The sequence below is a fragment of the Phocoena sinus genome, chromosome 18 (genome assembly GCF_008692025.1).
Source record: "Phocoena sinus isolate mPhoSin1 chromosome 18, mPhoSin1.pri, whole genome shotgun sequence".
NCBI classification, from domain to species: Eukaryota; Metazoa; Chordata; class Mammalia; order Artiodactyla; family Phocoenidae; genus Phocoena; species Phocoena sinus.
The window spans coordinates 965246-990518 of record NC_045780.1 but is presented as its reverse complement, the minus strand read 5'-3'; the positions used below and the strand labels follow the sequence as shown (position 1 = coordinate 990518).

At 42.2% G+C, this 25273-nt stretch overlaps 1 protein-coding gene across 4 annotated transcripts in view; it reads right to left on the bottom strand.

The window, feature by feature from the left end:
- The window catches only part of IFT88 (intraflagellar transport 88), a 71795-nt gene extending 52950 nt beyond the window's left edge, over positions 1 to 18845 (bottom strand). The window contains exons 1-7 of one of the 4 annotated variants that reach the window (XM_032610788.1): positions 18726 to 18845; positions 12456 to 12551; positions 8977 to 9039; positions 3346 to 3402; positions 2163 to 2216; positions 1475 to 1538; positions 809 to 878 (exon numbers count right to left, since the gene is read on the bottom strand). In XM_032610788.1, the coding sequence (XP_032466679.1) occupies positions 809 to 878; positions 1475 to 1538; positions 2163 to 2216; positions 3346 to 3402; positions 8977 to 9039; positions 12456 to 12545 (398 nt within the window). In that variant the 5' untranslated portion in view covers positions 12546 to 12551; positions 18726 to 18845. Of the gene's footprint in view, positions 1 to 808; positions 879 to 1474; positions 1988 to 2162; positions 2217 to 3345; positions 3403 to 8976; positions 9040 to 12455; positions 12552 to 18725 lie in introns of all 4 variants that reach the window. The other 3 variants (XM_032610790.1, XM_032610789.1, XM_032610791.1) reach the window with 3 other exon arrangements.
- Positions 18846 to 25273: the final 6428 nt, after the last annotated feature.

The following is a 25273-nucleotide window of genomic DNA, read 5'->3' as shown; positions in this document are numbered from 1 at the left end:
CCACGTGCCGCCGAGTGGCTGGGCCCGTGAGCCATGGCCGCTGAGCCTGCGCGTCCGGAGCCTGTGCTCCGCGACCGGAGAGGCCACAACAGTGAGAGGCCCGCGGACCGCAAAAAAAAAAAAAAAAACCAACAACAACAACAAAAAAAACCATGAGCCCTGGAAGTAGACCGCCTGGGTTCAAGTCTCAGTCCTGCCGTGTACTAGCCTGACCCAGCGAGCTCTCCGTGCTTCCCTCCCCCTGAACTGATGACACAAGAGCTCAGGGAAGCTCGTGCACAGCGCAGGGCATGCAGTGATCGCACAGAGAGCACTAGGTAAATGCTGGCTGCTATCACTATTTGTAAAATCTAATGTTGCTTAGATATCAGTAAATGTACACAGCTGAATTTACACCATAGCTTTTTAGCTACTCTCTAGTCAATGGTACAAAACTAAGTTAATTCTATAAAAAATTATATTTCTCAATATCAATATGACAAACTAACATACATTTTCTTAATTTTTTTCTTTGAAATATCCTTTTAAAATAAGAATATCTTATTACATGTACAGCAACATTTGGCCTTCAAGAGAATCAAAAATCAGACATATCTTCGAGTCAATAATATTACAGTAAAACTGCATGGAATACACAGGGCTGCTTTTCTGAGACTTGATTCTTTTGCTAGTTCCGAGAACCAGGGATGATGCTTTGGTTACTATTCTGCTGACATGAACTTTTCAAATACGTAAGGATTATGTACTTGAGAAGTAAAAGTTAAGAACATGCAACCAACCACAGCAGAGCAGCACAGGACTTGCATACCTGTCTTCGTTCCTGGCCTCCAGGGGCGGTGCAGGGCCCCGCGACTGACCGAGGGGGTCGAACGCAGAGCCTGAGACACAGTCAAGAGTTCACGTTTAGTGCTCAATCCAGCACAACTGAACGGATATGAAACCACGCGCATGCTATTTAATTTACCTATTTATTAAATGGAATGGACATTTTTTATGCTTACATAAATATTTTGCATATTAAGAAACTGGTAAGATTTTTAACATACATAAAAACATGTAAATAAAACTGTGTGTTACCACGTAAAAACAAAAATAAATATCTCTCAGTATTTATTTCTCCCCCATAGTAATCTATCCCTATTATGAACTCTAAATGGCCAATCATGTGAGTAATGACCTGGTATTAGCCTTTTAATTTTCCATTACTGGTATAAAAATCATTAATTTTTGTCATAACAATTTTATTTAAAAATTATTATTTAACTTATCATATATTTAAATACTATTTTCAGGTGGTAGTTACATGTAACTACCACCTCAACTGGGATGCAGAACATTTTCATCACCCCTTTCCTTTCTTAATGGTACCTAAAATAATCAATGGCATGTTAGATATGATAATATATTTACACATACAAAAACATTTTAAAAATTTAAAGATCTGAAAAAAATTAATAGGTGAAATAGAACAAACCTCTCAAAGCTGCTTTGGTAAAACCAGCTGCTCTCACTGCTGTCATGGGTCTAGTAACTCCATCCTTAGGAGAACAAGCGTCATTTAAAGAGCCTTCTTAAATAAGACCTGCCTCTTACTTGCAGAACTGCACGACACACGTTGTAATACAGCCTAGCGTGTAACACTGGTTTCGTCCCCTGCCGGCTTGCTCCGTGCTCCCACCTCCTCATGTGCCGGCCTGTCTGCACTTCACCTTTCCTCTGTCAAATTCTGATTCCTTGTCTAACTGGACTTACTCCCAGTTTGAAAAGAAAAGCACTCTTAAGGATTTTTAGATAGTACCTTACGCAGCTTAGTAGCTGGCTACTCCCCTACTTTTGGTTGGTCTCCTATATGCCTAAGAGAGAAACCACAGAAAGTGCTGTAAATGACAGCAAAGGAAAAGCGGGTCCCAGAGTACATCCTACAAGCAAACTATCAGGCCTATGTCCATTCCCGGTGGGATTTCATTTGAGACCGGAGTAAATAAACCTGTAAATAAAGTAAATAAAGAGACTTTGCCACCAAAGATTTCAAACGGTCCAAACTTTAGCCCACAGTTTAAAGAACCAGGGTCACTATATAAGTAACAACTTAAAAAAACTTTGGTAATAATATTCTAAGTCACAGGAAAGGCCCAAAATGAACACCCACACAATGGAGATACCTGAATAGCCCCTGTCACTGGTCTTCCCATTGACGATGCCAGGGATGTCTTGGACTAGTAAACAAAAAACTAAGTTAAAACGATTCCAAAAAATGCCTACATTTAATTTTATAAACCAAAGTATAAAAGTTTTCTTTGTAACTTTTTTTCCTTCATCCTATTGGCAAGTAAACCTAAACATAATTTTTTTCCATTTATCTCCCGAGGATATAGGATCAAACAATAAAACTCTAAAACAGGCACTGGCAAACTATAACCCTCAGCCTTTGTACTGGGACACAGCCACAGTCCATTTGCCTGTTCATCGTCTGTGGCTGCCTCTCTGAAAATGCTGAGCTGGGTTCCGAAGAGCCTAAACCACAGGGCCCTTCACAGAAAAGCTTGCTGTCTCCTATTCTGAAACATCACCAAAAACCAAATTTATGAGTGATACCTGCTTTGGTTGATTAATAAACATATGCGTCACATGACACACTGTTATATAACGTATAAGGCGACTTTCCTCATTCACAGGAAGGGACACTTGGAAGGCAAGTGCCCGGGACCTCTAGGTTCTAAAACCATTTTTATGACCCCTAAGAAATATTATCATAAAGACTAGGAAACACTATTTCACCTCATTCCTCCATTTTTCTCCCATTCCTTTATTATTTCACATAAGCTAAAATATCCAAATTGTAGGTACTTTGGGCAAGATTTAAAAGATTTTCTTTTATGGATTTTAATATAGCATCTTTCCTCCAACGATCTCAAATAAAAGCAAGACCCAACTATATGCCTCTGAAGTTTTTCTTAAATTTTATTTTTTCATGTATTAATTAGTAAGTTTTTAAAAATTATAAACATTATGTTTAAATAACATCTAACCTCACATAAGATATACGAATGGAATACACATGACACTTGGTTATATTATATAGAAAATGAAAAGAAGTCAATCAACAAACACGAGGTTTACAGGTAGGAAAAGACAATAAAATATTTTCTGTTATATTTAAAACCAAAATGACTAGAATATTCAAAGCTATTAATCAACAATATATAATGTTCATCACTAACCAAAATGGAAAATATATCCAGGTCATGGGCTGAAAGGTAGCCAAACTTATTTAGAACTAACTGCCTAAACTGAACTTATGTATGAGAAAATGCATCTTCATATCTTCAGCTTAAGAAAACCTACCCCACATCCAGTAGCTACAGGTCTAGCAACTGCTGTGCTTGGTATTTTAGCAGTTATCTTGGGGAGGAAAAAAAACATAGTTAATAGAATTCAGATTAAGTTATATAATAGAAAACTGGAAAAGAAATAGAAAATATAGGCTCATCAATAGAGAAATATTTATATAATATTTAGAATAATTTCTTTTAAATTATTCTAAATATTAAAGAGCTCAAGTATTTTAAGTATCAGGAAGGAGACCTATTCTGGAACTCATTTTAAAGGAGAAAAGGGACTTCAGAATGACTTGAGGGGCCAATAAGACAGATGAGTCTTCACGGTCACGCCTACCATTCATTTCGCGTGATTATCACTGCCAGACCGCTGGGTCTAACAACAGACAGAGGATCTCAGGGAATCTGGGGTTGAATCTCAGCTCTCCCTCTACTTGCTTGTTTATTTTATCTCTTTGAACCTAAATGTTCTCATCTCTGAAATAAAGATACAAAGTATGTTGATCACAAAGTTGTAACTGGAATCAAACAGGACCACAGAGGTGAAAAAGTGCGCTAAACAGGTTAGCTGTTGGGCATCTTTGTTTAAGTATTTGATTAAAACATCATTTTTAGAGGAGTTCTACTTCTGGCTTGACGGACCACTGTTTTAAACATCTCTCCCTCTAAGAACTACTAAGGCGGCTGGGGACAAAAATATTTTTGCAAAAAATCAGTTTGGATACATTAGAGAACCATCAAGGCCATGAGGAATTACAAGGCCTCAAGCTGAGGAACAGAAGGGAAGACTGAGGGCTGAGCTGCGTCTGGGCTGCTCTTCTCCCAGGGGTGTCTGTTAATGCAGAAGGCCAGGCCGCAAGGGTGAACAGAGCTTTTCACAGAAGACAGGACTGAAGACATAAACCCTGGAGCTGGGCCTGCTGAGGTGGCAGCCCTGGGAATCCTGCAGTATTCAGACTTGACTAACCTCCAAAGGCTACACTCAGACTGGAAGGGAAATCAGAAGGACACCAGCCCTTGTAAGACCTGAGCCCAATTTAGAATCATCTCAAACTCAATTGGCTTGAGGTGATTCAGGGTTCCTTGCATCTCTGAGGCCATAAGCAAAAGTAAATTCTCTCCAGTAAAAGGTATCTGTCCTGATAAGGCAGCCACTACCCACATGTGACTGCTGAGCATTTGAAGTGTGGCTCGGGCAACAGGATCTGGATTTTAAAACTTTACTTACTTTTAAATGATTTAAATAGTCACACGTGGCTAGTGGTTATCACACTAGACAGCAGAGACATACAGCCGTAAATTATCTCTAAAAATTTTCATTTACAATGCCTGGCATTCAATCTAAAACAACCAGACACATAGGAGCAAGACTACCTAACCAAAACCAAGAGAAATAAATGGAAAGACAGGCAGAAGGGGAAACATGCGATGGAAACATCAGACACAGGCTTTCACACAACTATGGTCGATATGTTCAGCGAATTAAAAGACAAGATGACAATTTCAGTAGAGAACTAAAAACTATAAAAAATGGATAAATGGAAATTCTAGAACTGAAAACTGAAAATAACATAAAATTCTGGCATTGTCCAGAAAGTAGTAAAATACTAAATTATACTAGACTTTGATAAGTTAAAGATGAGTATTGTAATCTTTACAAAAACACTAAAAAATGGCTAAAGAATGTAAGCTCCCAAGATAACAGAGGGAGAAATGGAATAATAAAAAATGAACAAAAGAAGATAAGAGGGCTTCCCTGGTGGCGCAGTGGTTGAGAGTCTGCCTGCCGATGCAGGGGACACGGGTTCGTGCCCCGGTCCAGGAAGATCCCACATGCCGCGGAGCGGCTGGGCCCGTGAGCCATGGCTGCTGAGCCTGCGAGTCCGGAGCCTGTGCTCCGCAACGGGAGAGGCCACAGCGTTGAGAGGCCCGCGTACCGCAAAAAAAAAAAAAAAAAAAAAAGAAGATAAGAAAGGAGAGAAAATGAAACATAAAAAAGGCAGGAAAAAACAAACAGCAAATACTAAGGCAACAAATTTAAACCAAATCAGTAATTTCATTAAATGTAAATAGACTAAAAGAAGAAGATTATCTGACAATATTAAAACAAAAACAAAAAACCCAGAGCTCTATTCATGCTGCTAATAAATACGTCTTAAATATATAGATATGAGAATGCTGGAAGTAAAAAGATGGGAAAGACATACAATGTAAACACTAGACAAAAGAGAGCCTGAGTAGCTCTAGCAATATACTAGTATTTGACAAAACAGACAAACAGCATTACTAGAGACAGGACATTTTATAACAATAAAAGGGTCAATTTAACACAAAAATATAACAATTCTAAATGTCTTTACTCCAAATACATAAATCAAAAACCTAAGAAAAAGAAAGAAAACCGCAATCACAGTGTAAGATTTGACCGTTTTTCTCATTGATAGAACTGTAGTTCCTCTCCACAAAAAAAAAATCAGTAAAAATATAGAAAATTTGAACAAAACCATTAACAAACTTGACCTAATAGACAGATAACAGGTCTTGGAAAAACATGAAAAGGAAGGATGTGGGTCTCAGCAATATTTTTCTGTGAGAACAAATTGAAGGAAAGAGACCATTTTTCTTTTTAACTACTCACTAATGACTAGATCTGTTCTTCTGGGTTTTATTTTTGGCACTGGACTGATCTCTCAAGTGGACTGGATCCTACGTTACCTCTTTCTTTCTTCACCTTGCACCCTCACCCACAGTGCCTTTCCTCACAGATCTCAAGGGCAATCTGAACTGTGCACATCCTTAAATATTCAACGGTAAATCTATCTTCTAAGCAGCCTCTTCTGATTGTCCCAACTAGTGATAAAGAACTTATCTTTGTGGTCCCATAGCAATTTATACTCTTTTTACAACACATAATACATTATGCCTTGTAATTTCTATTTCTGTCCATTTTATTCTCCTCCTTAAGTTCCCCTAGAGCTAGCTGGAATTTTATCCCTCTTAAGTGAGCCCAGTCCCTTTCATATAACAGTTGCACAAATTTTTCCCATTTAATACAGTATGTAAGGTGTGGTGAAAATGTCATTCAAGGCGGCTGGAGACCTGAGCTCTGTCCTGGTTACAGGTAAGCGTGAGACCTCGCCTCCCAGGCTTGTTTTCCTCGTCATAACGTGAGGATCTCTGAAGTCGTTTCTAAATATGATGAAGGACCAGCCTGGAGACATTACCACCTGTCTGATACCCAGAATCCCTAAACTGAAGGCAATGTTTGCTTATTTACTAAGTCATGTGATAAAGATCTGTGGAGGACCCACAGCAGGCAAAGAGAGAGCAGTTGACGGTCCGCCTCCTCAGAAAGCTCATGGCCTTGTCATTAGCCGAGTGCAAGAACTTAGCCTACAATTTTCTGTCCATAATGAAGGTAAACTTAAAATTAAAATACAGCTTGTGGAATGTGTAGTCAAGAATTGACTTCACCCAAAGAGAGGTCTGGCTTTGCCCTTTGCCACTGGGAGATCTGCAGGCCCCTGGAATGTCCTGTATGACACACCCCTGTTTGCCTGGGGGCTTTGGCCACCAGACAGTCTAAACTTCAGACTTATGAGCCTGAACCTCCAGGAGGGGCTGGAGACTAACGGGCAGCCATAAGGACAGTATGTGATGGAGCTCCATGAAAACTCTGGACACCGGAGTGGTGGGAGGGCTTCCTTGCTGGCAATCCTCCCCAGCACCGTCACCACCCAGAGCGGCTGGGAGGTTAATGCTACCCAGGGCTCCACAGGGAAAGGATGACCAGAAGCCCCATGTTTGGACCCTCCCAGACTGTGCCCTGTGTCTCTCTTCTCTGGGCAGATTTAACCTGTATCCTTCCCCTGTAATAAACCGTAAGCATACCAGCTTTCAGCGAGTTCTGCGAGTCCTTTCAGAAAACGACCGACGCTGAAGGTGGTTTTGCAACTGGTGTCAGAAGTGAGGACAGGGGCTTCCCCGGTGGCACAGTGCTTAAGAATCTGTCCGCCAACGCAGGGGACACGGGTTTGAGCCCTGGCCCAGGAAGATCCCACAACCGCGCAGCAACTGAGCCCACGAGCCACAACTACTGAGCCTGCGCTCTAGAGCCCGCGAGCCACAACTACTGAGCCCACACGCCACAACTACTGAAGCCCGCGCGCCTAGAGCCCATGCTCCGCAACAAGAGAAGCCACCGCAATGAGAAGCCCGCACGCTGCAACGAAGAGTAGCTCCCGCTCGCCGCAACTAGAGAAAGCCCGTGTGCGGCGACAAAGACCCAACGCAGCCAAATAAATAAATAAATAAAAATAAAATAATTTTTTAAATAAATTAATTAATTTTAAAAAATTGGTCAAACGATCTTAAACAAGGGTGCCAAGACCATACAATGTGGAAAGGTCAGTCTCTCCCAAATGGTGCTGGGAAAACTGGATATCCACACAAAAGAATGAAATCAGACCCTTAAACTTGTATCACATACAAAAATGAACTTAAAATGGATTAAAGGCCCAAACGTAAAAAGACCTAAAACTATAAAACTCCTAGAAAAAAAACATAGGGGAAAATTTCATGGCATTGGACTTAGTAATGATTTCTCAGCTATGACACCAAAAAACACAGGCAACAAAAGCAAAAACAGACCAATGGGACTACATCAAATATAAAAACTTCTGTGCATCAAAGAACCCGATCAACAGAATTTTTAAAAAGCAACCTATAGAACGGGAGAAAATATCTGCAAAGCATATACCCAATAAAGAATTCCTACAACTCAACAACAAAAAAATCAAATAACCCAGTTAAAACATTGGCAAAATACTTGAACAGACATTTCTTCAAAGATGATATACAAATGGCCAAAGAGCATAAGAAAAGACAGTCAACATCACTAATGATCAGAGAAATGCAAATCAAAACCACAATGAGAATCACCTCTTACCCATTAAAATTGCTACTATCAAAAGAATAGAAAATAACAAGTGTTAGTGAAGCTGTAGAGAAACTGGAACCCTTGTGCACTGTTGGTGGGATTGTAAAATGGTGTAACCACTATGGAAAACAGTATGGAGGTTCCCCCAACAATTAAACACAGAACTACCATATGATCCAGCAATCCCACTTCTGGGTACATATCCAAAGAATTGAAAACAGGGTCTCAAGATATTTGCACACTCATGTTCGTAGCAGCACTATTCACAACAGCCAAGAGGTGGAAACAACCCAAGTGTCCATGGAACAAAATGTGGTCCATCCATACAATGGAATGTTATTCAGCCTTAAAAAGGGAGGAGATCCTGACACAGGCTATACCGTGGATGAACCTTGAGGACATTATGCTACATGAAATAAGCCAGTCACAAAAGGACAAAAACCGTCTGATTCCACTTATATGTGGTACCCAGAATAGTCAAATTCATAAAGACAGTAGAAGGGTGGGGGTCAGGGGCTGGCGGAGGGAGATGGGGGTTGTTGTTTAATGGGGACAGAGTTTCAGTTTGGGAAGACAGAGAGTTCCAGGGATCTGTTTCACAACAATGGGAATTAATTTAACACTACCAACGTGTACATTTAAGAAGAGTTAAGATGGTAAAGTATGTGTTTTTTACCACGATAAAAAAAATTCACTTACTGGAGGTCTTCTGCCGTGACTAGTTTTCACAGCTTGCTGAAAAGCTGTGTCATTCTCCAATTCCTAAAACAAAAAGGCAGATTTCACATCCAACATGAAGTGACAATTTTTTAAATGTTTAACCTCGACTGCTTGGTGTTCATGATCCTCTATAATCCATCGTCCTCCATCTGTTGACATCCAGGTAGGGCTCAAGGACTCCCGTCCTCAAATCCCCCTCACACTGTACAAAATGCCAAAGCCCCTTCCCCCCTCAGGGAGAGGAGTAATGACAATGTCAGTCAAGTTTAAGGTCATTTCACTGGCTACTGTTCAAATGGCTGCTATCAACACATGTGGTTAAAAGATCAAGTCTGCAAGGATATGGCCTTTCTACTGTCTCTCTTTTCCAAGCAGTTGGAGCAGTAGGAACAGAGAATCACCCCCATCCTTTTTCCCTCTCTCCCTCCCCTCTCTTCTTTCATATTCTGGACCATGGCCTTACCTGAGAAAACCTTAGGACAGAAAAGGCTGTATCCTCTCCCAGAAATGGGGCAAACACTTGCTCTGGTTTCATCTCTGCTTGCCCAAGTGAAAATGGCTTTTCATCTCACGGGAGAGGTAAAGTCTGAAATTCAGACTAGAGCCAGCCTAGGCTCCAGCGGGTCCAACCTGTGATGCCACTTGGAACCAAAGCCTCCGTTGAAATAAAACGTTACTATGCTTTGCTGATTCCTGACCTATGCTCACATTCTCTCTGAGGAATCTGAGGAAAGTAACATTAGTCAAGTGCAAGATACCAGTGTTTCCGAGTTTCCTGGACAAAATGCCATTGTAGCCTCTCTCAAAAGCACCAAGCCTCTCCAACTGCCAGTCTAAGCAGCCTTTGTCCCCTGTCTCTTCAGCAGCACAGGTTTGGCTCTAGCCCTCCATACATCTGTGCTCAGTTCTCACACTCACCTCTGATTTACTGCAATCTACTTCCCACAGAAACATACTTGCTGATTATTAAAAAACAAACACAAGCAATACACAAAAAATGGAGTCGATATCAATTAGCTTTTAAAACCTTGGAGACAATTAAAGTAAAACGTTTGTATAACCAAAATGCTAATACAATGTACTTTAAATGTGATCATGTACAAGGATTCTTCTTTAATTTTACTTCAAATAATCTTCATAATCTTCCATATCAACTACATAAAATGAAGTAAGTACACAAGTCTCGGCCATAGAAACCAGGCAAGTTTCACACAAGTACAAAGCCACGGGCTGCCTTTGAAATAATTATACTACCTTGGCACATCTTTTAGGAAAAGCCTTCCAATATTCCTAAATTATTAGTAAAATTTGATTAATCAGCTCAGTGAAGTCTCAATGACAAACTAAAAACTGTCAACAAATTCTCCAGTTACAAATACCAAATCAACACAATTTTTGTCATTTTTTTCTTTGTTCATGATTTGATTAACAATTTGCATAATCTATGAACACCTTAGCAACTATTTCAAGTAATTCAGTTATATATTAATTTATACCAATTAATTAAAATAAAAGAAAACCATGGGTAAACCAAACTTTTTCTTTTACTGTGTGATTTATTTCTGTGTATGATGTTCTGAAGATTTGCTTCAAGTTAAATAATGCAGCCACACCGTGATGACCTGAAGAGTCAGGAAGTTTCTCTGATGTTTTTAAGAATGATCATGACGATACATTAATTCCACTTATGGGACTCTACCCAAGGAAATGTTTGATCACAATAGAGAAAACTATTTATGCATAAAATTGCTCATTGTGCTATTGTTACTAATAGGGGCAGAAAACTATAAATAATTATCCTATAGTCAGAAAATAATCAACTGTATATAGTCAGTATTAAGCAGCCATTAAAATTATATTTAAATTTTTAGTACCATGAAACTTTGTTTATGATGTAGCCAAATGTAAATAAGCAAACAGAAAAGTAAACATTAGTTGAATTCCAAACATGCTAAAAGAAAATTGTATGTGTACGCATGAACGAAAGACAAAGCAACAAAATGTTAACCGTACTCATTTCTGACTGCTGGGTAAATTATGGGTAATTTTGTTTTTCAACAATGAGCACATTTTTTTTTTTATACATATAACTTTTATGACTGGGAGAAAGGGAGAGAGTCAATGGTTTTCATAATTTATACTAGCTTAGGAAAATGCCCATGCTTTAATACAAATTTTTAAAAACTAGTCTATGTAATCATATCCGTATATGTATAAGTGTTTGTATACAGGGACGGAAGAACCTGAATATATTAAAAGACAAGGGAATACAGCAAAACATCGGGTGATATATCTAATACAGGTGATCTTCAGGTAATAGTATTCATGTCATTTTATTTTTTTCTCCAATCTTATGTATTCTTCAAATTTTCTATGATGAACAGTATCTCCTAGATTTTTTTTTCTCCTAGATTTTTATTTTATATAGAGTAAGTGAATGATTTCTATTTTCTTTTCTTGCTTTCTCTCTAGGTCTCAAATTCACAGGCAAACATTTTTCTCCAGAGGACAAAACAATTCAAAAATGACTGAAAGCCATATGAAAAACTCTAGAATGAGATTTCCTAAATTAGTTTAAAGTCCTCTAAATGCTAATATTTGATTCTTAAATATTAGCAAGTAAATTAACGCCCACATCCTTCATCCTTACTTTTTTTCACACGCTAATTAAAGATAACTTTATAAAGAGTTTTCTTTGGTTTTTGTCTTTTACAATTTGGAAACTATAACTCTCACAATAATGTAAACAGATTTAAAATATTCAAGTATTTGTCTTAGTAACAACTTCATCCTATAATTACTATACTACTAAATATTAAGCAGATATAGGTTTGTTGACATAAGCGAATATTCATAAAAGGGAAAAAGCAGGTTACGAAACAGTACACACAGTATGATACCATTTTATCCAAAAACATACAGAGATACAGTATACATATACACATACATACGTGCATAGGGAAACATTTAGCGTTAAGCACCGTAAGTTAATGTCTATCTCTTCTGGGTGGTTTCACAGACAGTTTCTATGATTTTAATTTTTCTTTATATTTATTTCTATTCTCTAATTTTTCTATAAAATACTTGTATAATTTAATTCAAAGAAGAAAAATAACTACGTGACATTTCAAATTTAGAGCATTAAAAAAAACTGACTTTAGGTATTTCAAGTGATCTAAGTCTTGTAACTTACATATTCAGATAATTAGTACAGAAGAATACAAGTATATAATTGATCCTAATTCTTTCCCATAGACTTTTTCACATCTTTATGCTGCAATTATTACTATTGGTAGAAAGTACCGTCTTCAGTAATAGCACTTTTCTAGGCTTTTAATCAACTTACTTAATCTAAAGCATGATAAAGCAGAACCCTCAAATCCAAAATTTTCATGAACCAGCTGGTTAGCAAAGACCAATGTAAAAAAAAAAAAAAACAACAAATTTTTTTTTTTTACCTCGGTATCATAGGTTGGATTGTAGTCATTATAACCAGAATAAAGATCATCTTCATCTGTCTCTGGGGCCAGGTGTACATTTTCCATCATTTGTACCTATGAAAAATCACTGCTGTAAATATATTCTTCAAATAAGAAATAATTGTTAATTGAAATAAAGTATACCTATTTAACAACCTTTCTGGTCAAATTTATCTCTACATGTGTTTATGGCTTAAACTTTTTTTCATTTCAAATTCTTAAAACTAGGTATCAAAACAGACACAAAGGTCAATGGAACAGAACAGAGAGACCCTAAAAAACCCATACATATATGGTCAACTGATTTATGACAAAGGAGCCAAGAATATACAATGAGGAAGGACAGTCAGTCTCTTCAATAAATGGTGCTGGGAAAACTGGACGGCCACATGCAAAAAACAAATCTGGGCCCCTACCTTACACCATAAACAAAAATCAACTCAAAATGGATTAAGGACCTGAAACCATAAAACTCCTAGAAGTAAACATAGACAGTAAGTGCCTTGACATCAGTTTTGGTATATCTTTTTTGGATCTAACACCAAAAGCAATGGCAACAAAACTAAAAATAGATAAGTGGGACTATATCAAACTTAAAAGTTTCTGCACAGCGAATGAAACCATCAACAAAATGAAAAGGCAACCTACTGAATATCTGCAAATCATATATCTGATGAGGGGTTAATATCCAAAATATATAAAGAACTAACGCAACTCAACAACAACAATAAAAACTCAATTAAAAAATGGACAGAGGGGACCTCCCTGGTGGCGCAGTGGTTAAGAATCCACCTGCCAATGCAGGGGACACGGGTTCGATCCCTGGTCCAGGAAGATTCCACATGCCTCAGAGCAACTAAGCTCATGTGCCACAATTACTGAGCCTGCGCTCTAGAGGCCACGAGCCACAACTACTGAGCCCGCGTGCCACAACTACTGAAGCCCGCACGCCTAGAGCCCGTGCTCTGCAACAAGAGAAGTCACCGCAATGAGAAGCCCACTCACCACGATGAAGAGTAGCCCCCACTCGCTGCAACTAGAGAAAGCCTGTGCACAGCAATGAAGACCCAACACAGCCAAAAATAAATTTTTTTTTAAATGTCAAAAAAAGTTACTTAAAAAAAAAAAGGGCAGAGGACCTAAGTAGACATTTTTCCAAATAAGGCATACAGATGGCCAATATGTACATGAAAAGATTCTCAACATCACCTATCATCAGGGAAATGAAATCAAAAGAGATTTCAGCTCACACGAGTTAGAATGGTTATTATAAAAAAGACTGGGACTTCCCTGGTGGTGCAGTGGTTAAGAATCCGCCTGCCAATGCAAGGGACACGGGTTCAATCCCTAGTCCGGGAAGATCCCACGTGCCCCAGAGCAACTAAGCCCGTGCACCACAGCTACTGAGCCTGCGCTCTAGAGCCCACGAGCCACAACTACTGAAGCCCGTGTGCCTATAGCCCGTGCACTGCAATCAAGAGTAGCCGCTGCTCTCCGCAACTAGAGAAAGCCCAGGTGTGGCAACGAAGACCCAACACAGCCAAAAATAAAAAATAAATTTTAAAAAGAAAAAAAAAAAAAGACCCAACACAGCCTAAATAAATAAATAAGACTAGAGATGGTCATTCCTTGGCAGTCCAGTGGTTAGGACTCCATGCTCTCACTGCAGAGGGCCCAGGTTTGATTCCCTGGTCAGGGAATTAAGATGACATGAGCCGTGTGTTGCAGCCAGAAAAATAAAGACTAGAGATAAGCACTGGTGAGGATGTTGAGAAAACGGAACCCTCACGTACTGTTGGTGGGAATGTAAGCTGGTGTAGCCACTGTGGAAAACAGTATGCAGGTTCCTAAAAAATTAAAAATAAAGTTACCGTATGATCCAGCAATTCCACTTCTGGGTATTTATCTGAATAAAATGAAAACACTAACTCAAAAAGGTATTTGCACCACTACGTTCATTGCATCATTACTGACAATAGGCGAGATATAGAAACAGGGCTTCCCTGGTAGCACAGTGGTTAAGGATCCGCCTGCCAATGCAGGGGACCCGGGTTCGATCCCTGGTCCGGGAAGATCCCACATGCCTCAGAGCAACTAAGCTCATGTGCCACAACTACTGAGCCTGTGCTCTACAGCCCACGAGCCACAACTACTGAAGCCCACGCACCTAGAGCCTGTGCTCCGCAACAAGAGAAGCCACCGCAATGAGAAGCCCGCACACCGCAAGGAAGAGTAGCCCCCGCTCGCTGCAACTAGAGAAACCCCGCGTGCAGCAAGGAAGACCCAATGCAGCCAAAAATAAATTAATTTAGAAAAAAGAAGAAAAAAAAAACTAGGTGTCAAAACATTCATTCATTGCACTTGTTTCACATTTATTCCACACCCACTACATTAAAAGGACAGTGATAGACACAGCTGATTGTACTGATTTTCATGGAGCTTAGTATCAAGTGAAGAAAGGTATGTAACAGTCAATTATAATGCAAGGCAGAAATCACTGAACACCTACCACAGGGCTAAATTAAAGAGACCAACAACACAAAATGTCAGCAAGCATATGGAGCAATCGGAATACTCATACGTTGTATAGTGGTAGTGTAAAATGGTACAATTTTAGGAAAAAATCCGGCAGTCTCATAAAATTAACATGTATCTCTTATGACCCAGCAATTCCACTCCAAAGTATTTATCCAAGAGAAATGAAAATATATGTCTATAAAAAGATCTGTTTAAGTGTATTTACAGGAGCTTTATTCACAATATCCAAAAATTGGCAACAGACCATACCCATCAATAGAATGGATAAGCGAAAGGTGGCATATTTAATGCAATGAAGTACTCCTCAGCAATAGAAACCAGTGCACTGATGACATTTATAACAATACATAAAAATCTCAGTCATGCTGAGTAAAAGAAGCCTCACACATAACAGCACCTAATGTATGTTTCAAGTCCTAGAACAGGCAAAACTATGGCAGAAAACAATCAGAACACTAGTTGCTTCTTAGAGGTGCGGGGTAGGGACTGAATGGAAAAGGGCATGACAGAATTTTCTGAAGTGATAACTGTTCTATATCTTGACAGGTGATTTGATTACACAGACGTATGCATTTGCGAAAACTCAGTAAATGCATACTTGAGATTTCTGTTTTTTACTGTTTATAAATTTTTTCTTGAAAGAAAAGACTATAAACAAATATTGAACTATAATTAATATACACACTCAACTATTTAAGGGCAAACTTAGTATCTGTAATTTAGTTTGAAATGTGTAAAAATAAGATGGATAAAAGGATCGATGTGATAAAGCAAGTACAGAAAAATGTTAATGGTAGAATCTATGTAGCAGGTATGATGTTCACTGAAAAATTCTTTAAAATTTGCTGTAAATTTGCAGAGTAAATTTTCATAATAAAATGTGAAAAAAGTACAAAACAAGATGAAACAGATGTCAAAGCAAAGTAAAACAGAAGCATGGGAGAGACGTAATTATTGTGCCCGTCTACTGTAAATGTGGTAATTATCAGAGAACTGGGGACGAATTCCCAGAAGGCCACTCATTCAAACTGAGTCAATATTTTTGGCAATTTGGGAAGGGGGGTCCAGTTACCCAAGAAATGTAGTACTGAATTACTTTGTGTATCTCAAAATACATATTATCTTTAAAGCCTGTACAATATTAAGTACGTCAGTAAATTCCTACAAAAATTTCAGCTTAATCTTATTGCTCAGTAAAATACCAGATATATGTGGCCACTCATAAAATTTTAACATTACTTTAATAATAAAATTAATCTTTTGATATAATTCACATACCATAGAATTTACCCTTTAAGTACCATTCAGTGATTTTTAGTATATCCACAAGGTTGTGTGGCCATCACCACTATCCAATTCCAGAACATTTCATCGCCCCATGAAGAACCCTGGGGCCCTTTAGCAGTCACTCTCCATTTCTCCCTCCTCCTGTCTCAGAGGATTTGCCGATTCTGGACATTCCATAAAAAAGGAATCATCCAATATGTGGCATTTTGTGTCTGGCTTCTTTCACTTAGCATTTTTTCAAGGGTCACCGACGGTATAGCATGTATCAGTACTTTATTCCTTTTTATGGCTGAATAATATTCCATCATAAGGATATACAACATTTTGTCTGATAATGGACATTTGGATTGTTTCCACTTTTGACCATTATGAATAGCTACTGCAGGACTTCCCGGGTGGTCCAGTGGTTAAGAATCCACCTTCCAATGCAGGGGACCTGGGTTCAATCCCTGGTGAGGGAACTAATATCCCTTTTGCCGCAGGGCAACTAAGCCTGTGTGCTGCAACTACGAAGCACGCAAGCCACAACTAGAGATCCCACGCACCACAACGAAGATCCTGCATGCCGCAACTAAAGATGCTGCATGCCACAACTAAGACCCGATGCAGCCAAAAAATAAAAGTAAATAAATATTTTTTTAAAAAACTACTGCACTGGGGCTTCCCTGGTGGCGCAGTGGTTGAGGGTCCGCCTGCCGATGCGGGGGACACGGGTTCGTGCCCCGGTCCGGGAGGATCCCACATGCTGCAGAGCGGCTGGGCCCGTGAGTCATGGCCGCTGGGCCTGTGCGTCCGGAGCCTGTGCTCCGCAGCGGGAGAGGCCACAACAGTGAGAGGCCCGTGTAACGCAAAAAAACAAACAAACAAAAACAAAAAAAAAAAAACTACTGCACTATGGGGAATTCTCTGGCAGTCCAGTGGTTAGGACTCAGTGCTTGGCAGAGCCAAAAAAGAAGAATCCCTTATATGTTCCTGATACTAGACCTTATCAGATAAATGACTAGAAACTATTTTCTCCCATTCTGTGCACTCTTTCCACCTCTTGACAGTGTCCTTGGAAGCACAAAAGCTTTTAATTTTGATGATGCACACATGTTTTTCTTTGGTTGGTTGTGCTTTGGGTGTTACAGCTAAAAAACCACTGCCTAATCCAAGGTCAAGAAGATTTACACCTGTTTTCTTCTAAGGGTTTTATGGCTTTAGCTCTTAGATTTAGGTCTTTTGAGTTAATTTCTCATTACTTTTTGGAGATGAAAATTCACTATGATAGCAAATGTCAATCATATAGAAATGTTCATGCCAAAATAGCCCCCCAAAATATTGTCAGTGGTAGAAGACATACAAAATATTTTAACTTAAAAGCTTTAGGTCAGGTAATGGGACACCAGTGGTTCTCAAAGGTCAGCGTGTGTCAGAAACCCAAGGGCTGGGACTTCCCTGGCGGTCCAGTGGTTGGGACTCCACGCTTCCACTGCAGGGGACCTGGGTTCATCCCTGGTCCAGGAAATAGGATCCCACGTGCTATGCCGCGCGGCCAAAATAACAACAAACAAATCTATGCTAAACTGATAGGCAAAGTAATTTTGAAAAAACGGAAGAAACCCAAGGGCTTGTTAAAATCAGACTGCCACTCCCCCACACCGGTTTCTGATTCACCAAGTCTCAGGTGGGAGTCGCCAGCATCCCCCTCCACCCCTTGGAACGTGGATTTCTAACAAGTTCCCAAGCGTTGCTCCTGCTGCTGCTCCGGGGACCACACTGTGAGGACCACTGTGTTCAACAGAAACCACCTAATTACAAGTCCCACTTAAGTCAATTTAGCTTACACGTCTCTCGGAACAACAAGCAACTTTTACAACTGGAGAGCCTTTCTTCTGGGCTGTCCCCGGACCAAAAAAGTTCAGATGTGAGAGAGACTCGGGCTGACCGACGCGGAGGGTAGGGTGCGGTGGGGAAAGCTGAAGCACCCAGGGAACAGCTAAGGCGGCGGAGGTCCGCCACAGCCCGGGTTTCCCGGGTTCTGCTGCCAAGGCAGCTCCCGGGCTCCCGCCGTCTGGACTGAGCGCGGGAAGCGCCCCCCACCCCGCCTCCCCGGGGCCCCGCCCCCGTCCCCACCGGCGGCCTCCCGCCCCCCGGGGGCCGCACCGGACAGCCCGGCCGCCCAGTGGAGCGGACTGACTCCGGCCCGGGAATGCCCACCTCCGCGAGACGGGGCCCGAGCTCGTGCCTCCCTCACCCGCCGAGCCTTCCCGGGGATTTCTGCGCTTCCCGTCACGAACGCTGGGTCAGGGGCTCAAGGGCCGCGCGCGGGCTGCGGGCGGGGGCGCACGGGCCGGCGGCGGGGGAGGGGCAGAGCCCCCGCGACCCCCCCACAGCCCCCCCGGAGGGCGGCGGGCACCCGCACCGCCCGGGGCCCTCTCCTACCTCGCGGCGAGGGGAGCACGGAGACCGCGAGGGCTGCGAGGTTGCCGCGGCCTTTCCGGAACTCGGCGGAGAGCTGCGCAGCCGGGGCGTTGCCACGCGCGGATCCAAGGAAGCCGCTCCCACAGTGCTCCGCGAGGGGGCGGGGGCGAGACAGGTGGGCGGGGCCGAGCCTGGAGGGCGGGGAGGGGCCTGAGCGGCTTTGGCGCCCAGCCTGAGTGACGCTAAGCAAGAGAACGAGGGATGAAGTTAATAACCGGTTCACATCATTAAAGTTTGTCTTAAATTTTCAAGATAAATTGGCGGGGAGGCGTCTGAAGACACCAGTGTAATTAGTGAGTTTTGGAAGACTGAGATGTTGTCTCCCTCCAGTGCAAAAGGCGAGTTATGCTCTCGGGCGTATTAGGGATGATGTGTGAGCATCGTGCTGGCCTGCAGTTCATCGTAAAAAACTGAGGTTTCCAAAGTTTAGGGCCCCTCCGCTGTGACACAAACTCACTGTGCGTGCAGCAGCCGCCTGCGCTACCCGTGTGGGACTGGGGAGGTGTGTGGGCAGAGGGAGTGTGAAGCTCAGGCTGCTTGCTGGGCTGTGACAATAAGGTCCTCTGTCTCGGACCAGGTGTTTCTGCCAGCTGTCAGGACACCCTGTTAGCTTGTCAGCTTGGAGACCTGGTCAAGTCTTACACGGCTCTTGAGAGTATCTAGCCACCCAGCCTGGCTCAAAGTAGCTGTTCACTACATGTTTTGTGAATTAATTCCTGAACACTGTAGAGCCCTTCAAATCACTGCACTTCGATATATGGAAACCATTTTCATTATCTGTTTAGATCTCCAGGCTGTAAATTTGCAGCTCCCTCGACTGTTAAAAAATATATTTATTTATTTATTTATTTTGGCTGTTAGCTGGAGCATGCAGGATCTTTTTTATTTATTTATTTTTGGCTGCGTTGGGTCTTTGTTGCTGTGCGCAGGCTTTCTCTAGTTGCGGTGAGCGGGGGCTACTCTTCGTTGGGGTGCACAGGCTTCTCATTGCAGTGACTTCTCTTGTCGCAGAGCACGGGCTCTAGGCGCATGGGCTTCAGTAGTTGTGGCACGCGGGCTTAATAGTCATGGCACGCAGGCTCTAGAGCTCAGGCTCAGTAGTTGTGGCACACGGGCTTAGTTGCTCCGCGGCGTGTGGGATCTTCCCGGACCAGGGCTCAAACCCGTGTCTCCTGCATTGGCGGGCGGATTCTTAACCACTGTGCCACCAGGGAAGCCCCCTTCATTTTAAATGTTGTAATGAAGCTACTATTTTTAAAATATATTTATTTATTTACTTGGCTCCATCGGGTCATAGTTGTGGTGTGCGGGATCTTCCTTGCCGCATGCGGGATCTTTAGTTGCGGCAAGGCACACTCCTAATGCAGGGGGGCCCGGGGTTCGAGCCCTGGTCGGGGAACTAGATCCCGCACGCCACAAGTAAGAGCTCATATGCCACAACTAAAGATCCCACGTGCTGTAACTGAAGCTACTATTTATTAAGCACATGCCTACATCGGCAGACAAAATGTTAAGGTCACATAGCTCATATTACTAAAATACAAGCTCCAGAGAGAACAGAGATTCTTGTTTCCATCACTTCCAACCTGGAGGGCTAGGCAGCAGGCAATCACTGCATTTTGTGGTGTTTTTCTGGGCAGAAGAGGTGAAAGGTTTTCACAGTGCCTAATAAATTACTTATTAGATAAACCAAGTGTTGCCAAGCTGGGGTGGGAATCCAGTGGTGGTAACACCTATGGTGTACTTGAGTAAACTTTTACGAATAAACAGTAACTATAAAACTATGTTATGGGGCTTCTCTGGTAGCGCAGTGTTTGAGAGTCCGCCTGCCGATGCAGGGGACACAAGTTTGTGCCCCGGTTCGGGAGGATCCCACATGCCGCGGAGCAACTGGGCCCGTGAGCCATGGCTGCTGAGCCTGCGCTCCGCAATGGGAGAGGCCACAGCAGTGAGAGGCCCGCGTACCACAAAAAAACAAACAAAAAAAAACTATGTTATGAGCTCTGATAGTGGTAGATCCACAGGACCTCACGTACACCAGGTGTTAGGGATCGAATTGTCGCCCCCAAATTCAAATGTGGAAGCCCTGGCCCCCAGGACCTCAGACTGTGACAGTATTTGGAGACGGGGCCTTTAAAGAGGGATTAAGTTAAAAGGGGGCCTCGTGGGTGCTCTTATCGCCTGGTTTCCTTCACTCCGGGCTCTTCTCACCGCCTCCTCAGCACTCTTGCATCTTCTCTCTTGCTGTCACTCAGTCTATTTTCCACACTGCAGCCAAAGTGGTCACCCTTCAGTGAAGATCTGATCACCTCGTTCTCTGCTCAGGACCTTTTGGCCCTCTCTCCCCACTGGCCTTGACCTCTGGACAAAGTCTAAACTCCATGTTGTGCCTTACAAGGCTCTTCAGGGGTCAGGACACAGGAATCTGTTGCAGCCAAGAAAAATCAATTCTTGCTAACTGAAGCAGAAAAGGAATTTTTTGGAACGATGTTGGGTAACTCAGAATTGTCAGAGAGATTGAGGAACAAAGTTTGGAAAAGCAACAGCAGCTCAGGCAGGCAAGACCCAGCCAAAGTCGTCTCACGGGAGCGAGCTGCCGAAGTCATGACCAACCCTCGCCGTTTGCACAGGCAAACCAGGAGCAGTTGGTCGCCCTGCTTAGCCTGCTGCTGTGGCCCTGCCATCTCAATACCTCGAGGCCTTCTTGCCGGTGGACACGCTGTCACACAGCTGTGCTCTGGCACGTACCACTTTACCACTGGACCCTGGTTCCATCATAGCCACTGGGAACCATTTCTAACCACCCTGCCCTTTGTCTGCCTCCTGAGCCCCAGATGGGAATGCCAGCTTGCTGTGTGTCAGTCAAAGGCCGTGTTCTGGCTTCCAGGGAGCTCAGATGGAGGGTGTCTGCTCCCCGAAGCTTCTTCCCACCCATTTTGGGATCCTCCTAAAATACGGAGGGTGTCAGATGCTGGGCAGCCAACAATGTCCATGGACAAACGTCCACGACACCACCCCTCCCCTTGGCCTCCTCGCCGGCACGTCGTGCCCCGGCCATACTTGCTTTCAAGTCTTCCTCACCCCCAGGCCTTCACAGCACACTATTCTCTTTTCCTAAAATGATCTTTCCTACTGTCCTCTTAGCCTGGCCACCTCTGTCCAGAAGGCCTTCCCTAGTCGCTGAGTACTAGTTTGCTAGGACAGCCGTAACAAAGTACCGCATACTAGGTGGCTTAAAAACAGAAATTTACTTCCCAGTGCGCTGGAGGGTAAACTTCAAGATCAAGGTGTGGGCAGGCGTGGTTTCTTCTGAGGCCTCTCCTTGGTCTGGCCGCTCTCTGCTACCCCTTCACATGGTCTCCCTCTGGGCATGACACCCTGTGTGTCCTAATCCTCTCCTCTTATGAGGACATGAGTCACATTGGATGAAGACCCACCCACAAGGCCTCCTTTTAATTTAATCCCCCGTCTCCAAATACTGTCACATTCTGAGGTCCTGGGGGTCAGGGCTTCCACATTTGAATTTGGGGGACACGATTCGATCCCTAACACCTGGTGTACGGTGGATCTACCACTATCAGAGCTCATAACACAGTTTTATAGATTACTGTTTATTCGTCAAAGTTTACTCAAGTACACCATAGGTGTTACCACCACTGGATTCCCACCCCAGCTTAGCAACACTTGGTTTATCTAATAAGTAATTTATTAGGCACTGTGAAAACCTTTCACCTCTTCTGCCCAGAAAAATACCATGAAATGCAACGACTGCCTGTTAAATATTTTAAATTATCATGGCTTTTTTTTTTTTGCCCCAAAAGCTAAAAGCAAATTAGCCTGAAAATGTAGAGTGAAATTTTTTTCTCATCTTTTTTTAAAAAATAAATTTATTTATTTATTCATTTTTCGCTGCATTGGGTCTTCACTGCTGCGTGCGGGCTTTCTCTAGTTGCAGCAAGCAGGGCTACTCTTCCTTGCGGTGCATAGGCTTCTCGTCTTGGTGGCTTTTCTTTTGTGGAGCATGGGCTCTAGGTGCTGGGGCTTCATGAAACAGTGAAATTCAGTGCTTTCTACTGTCAGCATTAAGTATTTTTATTGCTCTGTGTCAGCTATATTCAGGGTCTAACAGTAACATTTGTTCATTTGTTCATTCATTCATTCAACTGTAAGAGTTTCACCAATGGATAAGCCAGAAATAAGGCATTCCTGGCAGATGGAAAAACGTTTGGAAGCTGCACTGTCTAATATGGTAACCATTAGCTGCTGGTAACTATTTAAAATAAAGTTTAAATCAATTCAATATAATTTTAATTTGTTTTATTTTTGGCTGCGTTGGGTCTTCGTTGTAGTGCATGGGCTTCTCATTGTGGTGGCTTCTCTTGTTGCAGAGCACGGGCTCTAGGCGCGAGGGCTTCAGTAGTTGTGGCACACGGGCTCAGTAGTTGTGGTTCGTGGGCTCTAAGCACACAGGCTCAGTAGTTGTGGCACATGGGCTTAGCTGCTCCGCAGCATGTGGGATCTTCCTGGACCAGGGCTCGCACCTGTGTACCCTGCATTAGCAGGCGGATTCTTAAGCACTGCGTCACCAGGGAAGCCCTCAATTTAAATCAACTATAAAGTTTAGTTCCCTAGTCTCATTAGCTGCGTTCCACAGGTGTGTGTCGGAGACCAATGTGCAGAACTTTTCCATCATCACACAAGGGTCTACGGGCAGTGCTGGGAGGATGCAGAGAACATTAAACTCACTTGGCTGCACCTGAAAACAGTTGGAATAAACAATAGTTGTTTGTAAGCGCCAAAGCAGGATCTAAAGAATCGTTAGTGACCTGATAGTATTTTTTTAAATATGTGTGAGATAAATACTTCTAAATATCTATAATAATTCAATACAGAATGTTGAGAAATGAATTATTGTTTTTGTTTTTTATTTTTTTGGCCATGCCGACTGTCTTGCGGGATCTTAGTTCCCCAGCCAGGGACTGAACCTGTGCCCCCTGCAGTGGAAGTGCCGAGTTCTAACCACTGGGCCGCCAGGGAATTTCCGAGAAATGAATTATTGTTGTATTTACATGTGCTCTTCAAAATTCTCCGTATGAAGAACTAGATATCACTTCACTGAAACACTGTTAGTCACCACATTCATTCGGTTCGTGTTTGAGTGGGTTTGTTTAATTCCAGGGGCACGTGGGGGTGGTTTGGGAAGATGTTAGGTTTTGTCTTTTTGAGGTGGCTTGTATATAACATTGTTGAACTGCATCAAAAGGCAAGAAAAATCTCTCTTTTTTATTGCAAATGTGTCTCTATCCAGCAAGGACTTTGAAAGGGAGATCTAAGTACTTTCTCTACAACCCCAGAAAAGAAAGTCAAGGTCCCGCAGGGTGAGGGTCCTACCTGTCCTGCTTGCTTAACTGAGACCCCCTGCTGGTTGACTGAGCCCCTTACCTTCTGTCTTGGTTTCTCACCCTGAGCCTTCTGCCACCCCCAGGATCCCGAGCCCAGGCAGAGATGAAATCCTTGAGTGACATCTTCTCTGAGTGAATTCAGAAATCATCTGGAGGGAATTCCCTGGTGGTCTAGTGGTTAGGGCTTTATGCTCTCACTGCTGAGGGCCCGGGTTCAATCCCTGGTTGGGGAACTAAGATCCCACAAGGGGCTGCGCCAAAAAAAAAAAAAAGAGAGAGAGAGAGAGAGAGAAATCATCTGGGCAGAAGCCATAGTGACTATAATGGTTATGAAATGCTGAGTTTCTGACAAGGAGCTACGATCTATCTGGACACAGTTACATTCAAGCACACGGATTCCCTAGACGATATTATACTCATCACAGCCTCTGTCATATATGGTTGTACAGGTTTTGGGCTGCAGAAGGGGGCTACATCTAAGGAAGGGTTATTCACATAATAGGTTTCATAGATTTGCTGCTTATAATAATAAAAACAATTTTCCAGAAGATGGCAGTAAAGTATCTTGTTCGAAAACATCAGTATAGTATGACAATTTTCTGGGGGTGGGAATATAGTGTCTTGAGGAAAAAGTGCCTTTTTCTTACTTACAGAAAGGTGTGAAATGGCTTATCACTTGCTCTAGGTCCTGTAGAAAATCAGCCCTCTATTACTGGCGAAAATGAACAAATGAAGTTTAATAGGTAGAGGAAAGGAAAAAGAATTATCAGGGATATATTTCGAAATTCTAGCTTCCAAAATGCCGACTCTTTATTAAAATAATAATATCAATATATTATATGTGTTATATAGTATGAATAGTATAGTGTAATTTAAGCTTTCCTAGACCTCATGGGACCGTGGGTATAAATGTGCTTTATGAAAATAGAGAGGAACCCTTTAGTTCTGAGGTACATGTTTCTATCTCCTCAAAAGTCTCCCCCCTAAAATACAAGCTGTCTTCAGTCTTTGGTTCCTCCCCCAAAATACACATTTTTATAGCAGTTACAGGCTGTCCCTGAGACCCAAATTCTCGAACACTAAGCATTACCATGTATGCGCAGATCC